Source organism: Diceros bicornis, chromosome 4 (genome assembly GCF_020826845.1).
Source record: "Diceros bicornis minor isolate mBicDic1 chromosome 4, mDicBic1.mat.cur, whole genome shotgun sequence".
Lineage (NCBI taxonomy): Eukaryota > Metazoa > Chordata > Mammalia > Perissodactyla > Rhinocerotidae > Diceros > Diceros bicornis.
In genome coordinates, this window is record NC_080743.1 from 3,476,081 (window position 1) to 3,489,190 (window position 13,110).

At 44.4% G+C, this 13,110-nt stretch overlaps 1 protein-coding gene across 3 annotated transcripts in view; it reads left to right on the forward strand.

The window, feature by feature from the left end:
- Positions 1-13,110, forward strand: part of ROR1 (receptor tyrosine kinase like orphan receptor 1) — a 374,358-nt gene that overhangs the window by 357,298 nt on the left and 3,950 nt on the right. For all 3 annotated transcript variants that reach the window (XM_058538215.1, XM_058538217.1, XM_058538216.1), the window contains one exon: positions 573-784. In XM_058538215.1, coding sequence (XP_058394198.1) covers positions 573-784 — 212 coding nt within the window. The remainder of the gene's footprint in view (positions 1-572; positions 785-13,110) is intronic.

The window sequence follows — 13,110 nt, forward strand, 5'->3', positions numbered from 1 at the left end:
GAGCTCATCAGAGACTGAGCTGGCCCTGACGTCAGGCCCCCATGTTCTCAGGCCAGTGGCTTTGTGGGACACCAGGATTCTTCAGGGATGTTGATTCTGGAAGATGCAGGACTGGCCTCGTATGTCCAAACCAACCAAGACGAGGGCATGAATTCTGGAACACCACGTTGTGGTGGTTGAGCTGGGCTGGCGGTGGATGGAAGAGGAGCCCTGTGGTCCACATTAATGCTCTTGCTCGCACACAGTCCATTCACATGGCGTTTAAGTTTTAAGGTGTTAGAGAAATGCAGGTCTGCCACAAAAGAGGCAACATCTGAGGGGACCCACACACGTGCAGTCTTCCTGATGTCCCTCTGCGACTTTTAAACGTTTGAACTTTAAACTTGTAAACCTCAATAAATTATGTTGAACGTTTGATAGAAACACATTGTAATAAGCTATTGTTCTTTTTTCTTGCAGTGGATTTGTGTGTATGGGAGGATAGGAGCAGGTCGTTTTAAACTATGCGATGTAATATTATACATGTTATTTGAACTAGTGTAACTTTTGCTCTTTTTCGTTTGTGCACCCAGATTCGAAGGATTCCAAGGAGAAGAATAAGATGGAAATCCTGTACATACTGGTGCCAAGTGTTGCCATTCCTCTGGCCATCGCTCTGCTGTTCTTCTTCATCTGTGTCTGCCGCAACAACCAGAAGTCTGCATCGCCGCCTGTGCAGAGGCAGCCGAAACACGTCAGAGGTCAAAATGTGGAGATGTCAATGCTGAATGCATATAAACCCAAGGTAAAAGTAGCAGGACAGAGCTGCGTTTATGCTACAGGCTTCGGGCCAAAGCAAAACTTACAACCTTCCCAAGCTTGGAAATCAGGGGATGCCGAGTCAGAGTTTCATAAGCACTGGAGTTCGTTTTCGGCATAACCATCTATCTCTAACTTGAACACACTTTCATAAGTGCATCATTTCAGTGTTGGGCCAGCCATTGCGCTGCCTTACTGTGGAGTTTGGGCTAGAAGGAGTCCTTAGGAGATCATCTCAGAATGCGAGCTATTTTTCAAAATTTCAAAGAAGGAAATTCCATACTCTTCCAATCAAAATGAGAGAGGTGAACACAGAAATCCAACATTGTTTACTAACTTCACTGTCGAAAAAAATCCTTTTTATTGCACAATAATGTGCACATATTTAACACTACTGTACCCTACACTTAAAAACGGGCAAATTTTTGGGCTGGCCTGGTGGCGTAGCGGCTAAGTGCACGCGCTCCGCTTCAGTGGCCTGGGGTTCGTGTGTTCGGATCCCGGGCCCGCGCCAATGCACCGCTCGTCAAGCTATGCTGTGGCGGCATCCCGTATAAAGTAGAGGAAGATGGGCACGGATGTTAGCCCAGGGCCAGTCTTCCTCAGCAAAAAGAGGAGGATTGGCAGCAGATGTTAGCTCAGGGCTAATCTTCCTCATAAACAAAAAAAAAAGCAAATTTTATGTATGTGTTTTTCACTAAAACAAAAAAAAATTCCTTTTTATGCCTAACTTAAATCCTTTTCTCTTTGGCTTAAGTGTGTTTTAAGAGAAGTGTTGTCCTTCCCATAATCTTTGAGTGCTGTTTTATGATAGTCCACCTTGGCCCTCTCCTCTCTGTGCTAAATCAATCCACCTCCTTTTAGTTTTTCCTGCACATCTTTCAACATTTGGGTTGCTCAAGGTCCTGGCAAGAACCCAGGGTCACTGGCCCTTTCCTTAAATGGATCACATGCACCACATCTTGGAGCTGAAATACAGCAGAGGCTTTCTCTCCGGAAGGCCAGCGCCTCAATCCTAGGCCTCTCGGCAAAGAGATTGCATTTAAATAATTTAGGATTCTTGCATCCAAAAGACTGTCTTTTCTTCTTGTTCCAACTCCATAGGAACATTCATTCAACAAATATTTATCTTCTCTTTGGGTTAGTGACCATATTATTCTTTTGCCCCATATGAAGAGGAAATGCATCACTTTTAATAAAATTTTAGGAAAAAAGAAGTCTTCACACTCAAATGAACTAATCCTTTTTTTCCCCAATAAGTAGAGGAGCACAATGGGGACTGACACATAGCCCTCATTTTATTTTATTCTGCTTTGCTGTGGGATTTTTCTTTTTTATTTAAAAAACCTTAAAATGTTTTTCTATTGTAAAGTCATATTTGTTAGTAAGGTTTTTTGGGTTTCTTAAATGCTAAAAATTCATTTTTAAATATTCTGTTTCTAACAAAACCACTGTTCTTTTAAGTGTGAATTTTTACCGTGAAAAACCCACATACCCTGAAGACCATCGAGTTCATGAAGTGGCTGGGGGATGCATGGGGTAGAGGTTCCATTCTTTTGACATCCTGGCTGTGAGCTAGCCGACTTACATATATTATGGCATTTTAGGTAATATCACACTTGATCCTTACAAAGGCAGTGGAAGAAAACAGAGGGGTTAATATTATTGTGCCTTCATGAAGGAACTTCTAGGTGACGTTGCATGTGTCCCATGACTTCAAGCTTAGTGCAATCATCTACGTTCTATGAGAATCTTTCCCTGTCATTGCTGTTATTAAATGTTGAGAAGACTTAGAAATGTCAGAACTCTGGGGAGAAGAGAGACCCAGATCAGTTGAGTTACAGCTCTCACTGTGTAGCAGCCACCATCCTGGAGAGGTGGGCTTCTCATTCCTATGGCAGGAACCAATGAAAGAGTCATTTCCATTTGGGAAAATTATCCATTTTGTTGGTCAGCCTCTATCTGCAACTCAGTTCCATTTTTAGGGGAGATCCGTTTGCAACACATGATGTCCACCAGGCACGATGTTCTGGATTTCTGCAGTCTTTCAAGTAAATATCTCAGAGAGCTTTGTGGCATAAATAGAGAAAGCTAATCTATACTGATTGATACAAATTGTCAAGAGCTGTACGGGGAGTCTTCTGTTCATTATCTCGTGGATTTGCCACCTCTGATGCCAGGTGGGTATTGTTATCACTGTTGAACAACCAGGGCAGCTGAGATGCGCTGATTAAGTAACTTGCCCGAGGCCAAAGAGCTAGTAATTGGAAGAGAACAGTGTGAATACAGGATTTTTCAGCTCTAATTAAAGCCCTTGCACTAGCCCAACCCCATGATAACTTTGTCACAGAACAAATCGTGTTGGGAAGGGGAAGAGGGGGTCAGGCAAACAACCATATTGGACTCCATGTGTTGGGTTGGGACTGACCACAGGCATCCCCCTGGCTTGTGACAAATCCTTAAGAGGCCTGCAGAACAGTCCCAAGCCTGAGCGACAAAGCCGCAGGCCTGCCAGGGACACGTGAAATTTGGCAGAGCAATAATACCATATAACATCAATAACTATCCTCCATGGTCATATAGAGGCAAATGGAAAATATACTGGCATAAAGTTTCCCAAAGACTTTGTAAAGTAAACATTGTTTGCATCCTTTCTGGATCGTTTCTGAAGTGTCCCTTGCAAAGTCTCCCAGGGTCCAGATTCCTCCCACACAGGCCTTGGATTTAGCCTTCACCAGCTCGCAAGCGGTTCTGAACCAGCCTGGAAGCTGGGAGGCTCTCGGATATCGGACTGGGTTGAGGCAGGAAAGGACACAACAGAAACACAAGCTGACTTTTTCCCTTCCTCTCCTAAGAGATTTGGCTCCAGTCAAATGTGAGTTATTCCGTTGTTTGTTTTGGTTCTTACCGAGCGCCTTTCTTGGAAAAAGCACAAAGGACTTCGTAGACCTTAAAGAAAATTCCTAAATGCAACCAGTCAATCTTTGAAAGGTCGCTGACACATAAATATTACGTGTACCTATAAAATCTAAAAGGAAGGGACACTCATAAGAAAGGAGGAGAAAAAGTCCTGAAAACAAACACCCTGCCGGGGCAAAATTGAAAGGATATCTGGAGGCTGGAAGAGAAAGGAATGAAGGACGGAGGCTGTTCTGCCTTCTTATTTCTCCTTGGCCAGTTCAAAAGTCAGAGACTCCAGGATTCTTATTTATCCAAACCTTCAAGGTTTCAACTATCTGTTTCCATCTCTACTTGCTGAGCTGCGGAAACCCCTCCAGTGTTTGGATTAAGGAGAAGAGTGTCCTCTGGGAGATTGGAAATCCACATCCTGCAGAGGGGACCACGGGCAGCCACAGACAGACTGGCTGATGGGACCCGGCGTGAGTCCCCAGAGAGGTGGATGGTGCAGTTGGAAGTTACAACTTCTGATCTTTGGGGACAGAAAGCCAGTGGACTGGAGAGGCATCTTAACTCTGAGCCTCCAGCAGTCAGGAAATGGGGATGCTCCCCTGGCTCCGGCGCCAGCTGCCCTGTGGCCCTGAGAAGCCACTCAGACTCTCTGAGTCTGAATTTTCTCAGCTGTTCAGAGGAAGAAGTAGACTGTGTTCATGGAAAGGACTGTTAGATGATTATCCGTTTATTTTGTTCAGCAAAAGATTTCAAGCCATTCACTTGGATTTGATAATCTCCTATCTTTTCCATCTTTAAAATGAAACCCTCCTATGAGTACTCTAGTGATGCGTGAACTAAGTAGGATTTTTCTTTGTTGCATTATGAATTTTACAATCAGAGTGGGTGTTTTGTAAGCGTACTGTGGAAAATGGACCTTCTCCGAGATGCCTGGAAACCCTAACTTCGCTTGTCCCTGATTCTTTCCCTTTGCCTCTCCCCTTAGCTGCCCCCATGCTCCCACTGTCATGTGTCTGTGGGGCATGCTCCTTGAGGAGGTGCAAAGGGGGCAGACCCCACTCAAGCACGGGCTGGGCCCCGTTCTGTCCTCCTTCTGTGACTCACCAATGTGGGATTTCTGCGTGCAGGGAGGCTGAGGGCGGAGGAGTTTGGGAATAAGGGACAAGGACGAGTCGGGGGGGAGGCCAGCCAGAGGCTGACGGGCCTGTGTCAGGCTCCCGCAGCTCCCAGCCGAGAGAAGGACATTTGGGGGATGGCAGGATTTGCTGAGCTCTCTGAAGCTGGGGGCCACGTTTTATTTCTCCGTTTACTCTCATCCCTCACCAGCTTCTCTGCTCCTTCACTTCCAGGCAACTCATCTCTCGTCTTCCTTTCCAGACACAGTAGTTTCTGGATGTGCTGACACGAGACGGTGTTCTCTGGGCCTGTCCCTTTGGCCAGCAACACGCTTCCATCTAAAAGGCCCTGCTCTGGTCTGGCTACCCCTCTTAAGCTCTGTCCTTACCCGGTGTCACCACACGTGGGGTTAAAACCTCGTCAGTAACTTTTCCACTCGTTCCTTAGAGCCATTGTCTCCCCAGCTTCTGAGCTCATTCTGTGGACGTGGCCCTCTAGGGACTCACCAGTGATGTAATTTCATCCAACGGCCTCTTCCAAGTCTTCATCCTCTTTTCTTTCTCTGGAGCATTAGCTGTTCTTCACAACCATCTTGGAATGCTCTTTCTCTTGGCTTTCTTGCTGTCTCCTCCTGCTGCCTTCACCAGCTCCTCTTCTACTTCCCTAAATGGAGCGTGCTCTGGGCCTGCCCGTCCCCTTTTCCTTTCTCTCCCTCCTGCTGATTTCATCCTCTGGCGTTGCGTTAGCTCCCACGTGATATAGTGACTCCCCCATCTGGAAGGACGCATCTCAAGTTATAGAATTCTTCCTCCCAGCAGCCAAGATTCCCGACTCTGGGCCTAACTTACCTTTCCAGCCACATTGTTTCTTGGTCTGTTTCTGGGAGGTGGTTTGACGTACTTCAAAGAGCAAGGATTTAGAGGCAGAGAGCTAGGATTATGGATCTTAGCTCCATTGTTGGCTGGCCGTGAGAGCTTAAGCAAGTTCTCTGAACCTTTGTTTTCTCACCAATAAAACAAGGATAATAATAGTACTTAGAGATATTTTTGACACTTCGAGGTAGTGTGTCTGGCACTTCACAGGTACTCGGTTGCTAGAAGTTACTATTATTTTTGTTACAGTGATGATATGAGCAACCACAAACCTTTGAATCAACTTCCACACACTGTGCACAGGTAATGTGGGCTGAGGAGGAAGCTACAGGACGCAGCAGCCCCAGCATTAATGGGTGCGAGGACAGAGGCAAGGGAATCATAGCCAGGATGATAGAGCAGCTCTTTGGACAGCTCTGGTATTCCCTGTTCCCTTCTCCTTAGCATAAATCCCCCTGGTCAGGGTGGAGAAGGTCTGAGAGTGAGGGCGGGACGGCTGTCCAGCATGGAGCCTCAGCCCCAGCCTATGTCTGTGGAAACTCTACTTCTGGGGAGAATGAGTATTATAAATGGGTATATTATAAATGGGCATTGCAAATAAGCTAAAGTACATCACGTGCATTATCTCAGTGGAATCTCTATTATAGCCCTAGGAGGTAGGTACTAATCTGAGCCTGATTCGGGGCGTGAGAAACTGAAGCTTGAGACTAAGAGTTTGCCCAAAGTCATGCAGCTAGGAAGTAGCAGAGCCAAAACTCAAACGTGGGTCTGCCCAGGTCCAGAGCCCAGGGGCTCCCATTTCACTCTGCTGCCTTCATTTTTGGGCTGACTGAAACATACAAGACCAAGTGGGCTGACTGAAACATACAAGACCAAGTTATGAGCACTCGGTGGTTCCAAGTGACATTAAAATTACTGGCGTCTGTGCTGCGTATTTGCAGGCAGAACAGAACCTCTCCCAGTGACATTATGAAGTAACTCCACCACAGAATCAACCCTGGTCACCACCAAACACTCAAACTAACCATCAGAAAGTTACGTTATAGGAAAGATCTGCTTCTGAAGTAAAATCCCTTCCAGAGAAGTGCAGCTGAACGCGAAGCAAATGTGTCCAGCTATTGGTTGAAACTCCCTCGAGGACTGGATTGCATAAGCCAGAAGGCACTTAGTTCGGCTGTGGTCTTTGAAAATGTCCATAACCTCCCAAAATAAAAAGGTTGTGGCCTTTAAGCTTTTAAAATGTAATCATTTCCGTTTATGAGTGGAGTCAATTGTTTCACATTCTAACACTGTTTACCTAAGAACCAGTAAAATGCACCAGAAACGAAATGGCTTTGTAGTCCAGCAGACTCCTGTCAACAGCCAAGTCCAGATACTAAGAAATCTCAATTTTATGTACTCTCCAGGGCTCTTGTGCCCAATTCAGGCAAAGGGTGCTGTTGACAGATCCTGTTCACTTATCCCAGTCAACGAATGGGGACACAGAGGATCCACCAGAGTGAGGTCTAGATCAGAGACCAGAGAGCAATTTCACCTTGACCTTCCACTTTTACACCAATGGGCCTCGTGCTTTTAAAATTATGGAGCCCTTTGAGGATTGAATGAAAACTGCCACTTCTTCCAGAAAAATGCTCCACCTTTGGAGTCAGCCATAGCTGGATTTGAATCTTGGCATCACCACTTAGCTGTGCTTCTTCAGGCAAGCTACTTAACCATTGAATGTCTTAATTTCCTGATCCATAAAATGGGGAAATCATAGTAGGCATCTCCCAGGGTTGTGATGAGGCTTAAATGCGTTGGTGCAGTAAGCACTCAGAGAGGAGACAGGGGGTGCAGAGTAGTCGTTACGGAGACAGGCTCTGGAGCCTGAATTTACAACCTACCAGCTGTGGGATCACTTAACCACCCTGATCCTCACATTCTCCGTCTACCAAGTGGGGATAATAGTCATAGTGACCAATTTTGTGGGGTTATTGTGAGGATGAGAGGAGTTAATATGTGTAAAGTACTTATAGCCTAACACATAACCTCTCCAAAAACAATTGTAGCCGTTATTATGATCTCAGTGTCTGGCACATGGCAAGTGTTCTCTACATGGCAGCCATTATGAAGTTCACATGACAAACATCTAGGATAGGAGCTGTCTTCTCTCTTCACCGGTCTCGCACGGCTCCTCCTATACTGTTCTGTATGTGGACTCTGCAGTGTGTAGTGTATACCTTATCAGCTGACGGATGCAACCAGCTAGTAAAATGTATCCCACACGACTGTCTGCACATGAAAATAGGATAAACTGGTGGCCCAAGCTACAGAGTGATTTATGTTTTGAAACCTTGAATCTCACTAAGACAGTAGCCATGCAGAATATGAGGCCAGTAAATACCAGTCAGTGGTTCTTATATTTTCTTTAGCTGGCATTTCCAAAGCATCTTCTGAAGTGGAGTGTTATTTTCTGTCTTAAGTCAGAATCACTCAACCAGGGTCTTCAGACACACTGTGGTCATTTATCGTGCAAGGAGCAGGGATCCAGATCACCGATCCAGAAAGCCATATTCATTTATTTCCAGTGGTTCTCAAAGTGAAGCCTCTAGTCCATGAGCATCCTCGTCATCTGGGAACTTGTCAGAAATGCAGAATCTCAGAGCTACAGAAACTCTGGGAGTGGAGCCCAGCAATCTGTGTTTTAGCAAGCCCTCCATTCCAATGCCTGCTCCGATGTAAACCATGCTGGTCAGTCCTTGAGATTCAGAGAGCAAGTCAGTCCCCAGGGAATAGAGATCTCAGGGAAAACTCTATTTCCAAAGAGAAAAAGGACCTGGTGATGTCCTCCTATTACCCAAAATACCTCTCTAATTTCGCTAGGGCCAGGATCTGCTTCATTATTCCTCTAATGGGCTGAGGACAAATGCCAGCATGTGGAACCTGCTCTTCTCCTGCAGACACTCGTGTCCAGCTAGAATTGGCAAATGTACAGCAAAAGATATTTGTACAGGGCAGCGGTCTGGCGGCATTTGGGCATGGGAAAGGAACCAGTGCAGGGGCTTCGGGGACTACGGGGAGGTTTGGGTCGACTGTATGAGGATAAACTTCAGTTCTTTTTCGGCACCTGCTGTTGGAGCCACCTTCCTGTCACAGACAACCGCCCTGGGCTCTGGTTCCCTCCACCTCCTGTAGCTCTGCTTTTTATCTGTGTGTCTACTTCAAGTTGGACTCAAAAGTAGAGCATTTATACTCTGTTCAGGTTAGGGGCCAAAAGTCACAGAGCCGGATCCATGCTGCTTACTTCCCATGGTGATCACTTACATAAAGTGAGAAGGCAAGGCAGGGTAGTAGGAAGCTGCTCCCCCTGAAGAGTCATTTCAATGTATTATCGCCTAAGGGGTAACTTCCCAGAGGTGGAAAGAGATAAAGTCTGTCCTCCTCATCCCTCTGCCACCTGCATGATTTCAATTTTTAAAAACAACCCATGGTTCATTGCTTTCATATCTAAAGTTAATAGATCTAAAAGGGTCACACGTCCCCACTTAGCATTCATCAGTCAGGTGAGAGAAGCCACCAACATCAGCAGGGCCTCTCTGTCAGCTGTTTAGACAGTACTGCAGTGCTCACGTCTGACTCACATCTAAATGACTCACATCCAAAATGCTCTCCCTTCGTTTCCCTTCTGTGAAGAGCAAAGCTCAAACACAGTTGCTCTTAAAAAATGTCGACGGGAAGAAGCACAATTGGATTTTAGAATAACGTATCAACTTTGATTTTTCTCCCCCCCCAAATTATATAATTTTTAAAACCGCACTGAGGCAGATGTGTGTTTACTTTGAGAAGTAAAAATGTTAACATTTAAACTGAAAGCCTGTTTCAGTTTTAAGGTACTTAATTGCCTTCCAGCATATAATAAACCGAGCCCATCTTGTCCTTCAGCTAATGGAGGGAGTGATAGAGAGATAGGAGCCCAGGACCCGACTCATTCCCGTTTCCCTTTGTACTTGGTTTACTTTGGCACCGTGCCTCCTGTGTATTTTACACTTCTTTACATTTTGTACATCCCTGTATGACAAATACTTGTCAAACAAAAACTAAACAGATTTATAACCCCTAAACTTGAAATGAGCCAAAATTGAACTGCCAAAACTTTATGACTTCATTTTCTTTCATAGTTTTCCACTACATTGGTTCAAACAGACAAACCCCACTTGAGGTCAAGCAGAGGTCATTTCACTTTCATTACTAAAATATAATTTACAATATGCCAGACCTAAACAAGTTTAGCCTAAAGGGTTTGTCTAATGTAAACCATCTGTTCCTCAACAATACAGCTAATTTCCTGCCGTCACCGTACAGTCTACTGACTGCTTCTTTAAGGGTTTTTACGATTTTTTAACTAGATCAGGATTTATGTAAAATTTGAAAATGAGTCTATAGTTAAAACTCATTTGTACCAAGTAACTTGAGCATTTTTAAAATGCAAATCACTGTGTAAATTGTTCCCCAGAAACCAAGCTCTGAGCAGATTTTTCTGGGTTCTTCTCTGCTGGCTGCTGTGCAGGTGTTCCCCAGAAAGGTTTTCTGAAATCTGCCATTTTCATTGCTTTCCTTGCTTCTTTCCAAAGCAAAGCCCCAAATTTGGTTATGACCAGCTCTGGTAAACTATGCCCTCTTCCTTCTTTAGGCTGGAGAGGAGCTGGGACTCTATGCTGTGTGGCCCACCGGGTATGGGTAAGATCTGACACGACACACTTGGGGTCAGAACGTGCTCTTTCATCTGTCTGAACGGGGAGAAAGAACAATCGGGATTCCACAGAGTGACCGCACACGGAGGGCTGACCTCACGGCCCCGCAGGGTGTCTGCCCCAGGCTGGGCCTCCAGAGACGCTCTGTGTCCAACGGGGTGCCGGTCAGCAGGCGTCTCTGGTTTCAGGCAGGACGGTGTGGCCCGGAGCAGAGGCCCTGCACACGCAGCTCCTTTGGCTCTCCTAAAGACTCTGGATTCTTCTCTAAGCCTCTTTCTCCATCTGCAAAATGGCAACAGTAAGAGTGCTTCTTCCAAAGGCGAATACGAGACAGCTAACTTGCTTACCTCACTGCAGGGGAATGCAGCGGCCTTCTCGGCCGTGAAGCCCCCGGGACGGCACGTCAGGCCGGCGCCAAGGTCCTGTCCACCCTTCTCCTCTTCCAGTCCCCAGAAGTTTGGCCTGCTTGCTTCCTTTCCCGTCTGCCACCATCCACTCTGCCACAGGAGTCTTGCTCCCCCAGCTCCACCCGCATTGCCCAGAATCCTCAGAGGAGCAGGCCACAGGTCATTCAAATTCGCACCCACCCATAGGCTCCAAAACAAATTCTCTGTCATTTTTCAAGAATTTTTTAAAAAACTAACAACTACAGGAGAACAGAGAAAGCTTAACAGGAGGAAACTTAAATTTTTTTAAACGTAGAGGGAATTTTGGAAGATTGTCTAGAACTGCTTAAGGCTGTAAATGGGTCTAAAGCATTTGCATTTACTCCACTTCCTGGATGACTTCCGTAATAAGGATAATAAGATTTATCTAAAGAGCACTTATTAGTTGGAAATTACTTTCATACACTATTGCATTTAATTTCTATTGTCTATGGAAGCTAGGTATTATATTATTTTATAGATATGGAAATAGAGATTCAGAGAAGTAAGAAACTGACCCCAGGTCAGCTGGCTATTATATAGGGCCTACCCTGGAGGACCATTGTAGTAAATGAGTTAATATTTGTTAATTGCTTAGAACAGTGTCTGGCATGTAGAAAGTGCTATATAAGTATTAACCATTAATAGAAAGCAACAGGTCCAAGATGCAAATTCAGATTTTTCTGAATCCAAAGCTCACGTGGTTTGAATTACAGCACACTGCCTGTGGGTTGGTTTCAGCAGGGGCATGAGAGGGAGGAGGAGGCCTCACTCATTGTATCAGTCTAACATTCCTTGGGTTTAGTTCTTAATTCCCATTTTCCCTCAAAAGAAGTTTATGACTCAGTCCCTTACCCTTCTCTATCACCAAAAGCCCAGGGATCCTGTTTAGATCAAAAAGTAAGTAATACCTACTATGCCATTCGAGGGACCTTCACATAAATTGGATTAATTTACATCATTAGGAAAAGTTCTGATGGAAATCCCAATGTTAACATCATGTGGGAAAAATTCACCTTGGGTTACTCTTGCCACAAAAGCAAAATCATCTGAGTGTGAGTACTGCAAAAGGAAAAAGTAGGATGGTTCAGCTGGAGACTTTCTCTTCACCCACATGCTGCTCTCCCAAAGGAATTCCAGAGCTTCCACAAAAATCTAGACCCTCAAAGCAAAACGAAAAATCGTGGATGAGCCTGCGATTGCAGAAGACATTTCACGATTTAATCAGATGAAAGGATTGGTCATACGTTTTTTTAAATTATTTACTTTTTTGAATTGGTAATATATTCGCCTGGTTCAAAAATTTTAAAGTATGAAAGGGCATAAAGTGACACATCTCCCACCTCTGCCCCCGCCTAGTTCCCACCTCCACACACCCTCGATGACCACTGCTGTTTCTTGAGCATCTTTTTGGAGTTTCTTTATGCATACGCAAAGAAATATGAATATAGTCATCCTGTTCTCCTCTTTCACACAGAAGCAGCATACGGCATTAACTGCCCTTTTGCTGTTTATTTTCCACTTAGGAATAGGATTTTGGAGATCTTTCCATATCAGTACACAGAGGATGTCCTCATTCTTACAACTGTATAATATTCTATTTACTAGCTCCGCCATAATTAATTTAACGTCTCCTCCAAGTAGACATTTAGGATCTTTCTGCTCTTTGGCTGTTACAGACGATACTAGGATGAATAGGACTGGATCAAGCAGCTTTGAATTACTGAATGTTTGCATTACCATTGCTTTCAGCAGAAGTAACTTTTCTATAAGATGTTTCCAAATACAAACCCCATAAAATCTGCTTTAATGAATAAGTGAGCCCTGTTTTTAATATGAAGTATTATTTGCATGGAAGAATTAATGTTTCAAAATCCTCAATTCCATTTTGTCCTTTTAAGTGGGTATTTTGCAGCCAGTTTATTTACACTTATAATTAGGTTAGTGGGCATTTTGCCCTGGAGAATATCAGCCTAGAACAGAGCCAATCATCATGAATTCTAAATTAGTAGAGTTTGGATTAGAGAAGTTTTTTACTTAATTTTCTAAACTATTGTTTTAAACTCGGTACAGAGAGCTCTGAATTCCATATGTATTTGCAATATTGTCAGCTTCAATTGGGATACTCAGAGCAGTATTCTTTTCTAAAAAAATAAGGATTTAAAGTGCAAGGATTATTTTAAAAATAAGTTTATGTACAAATGCATTGCTTTAAGACTTCTTTCCTAACAAATTAGACTAAACCTCAGATTAGATTTG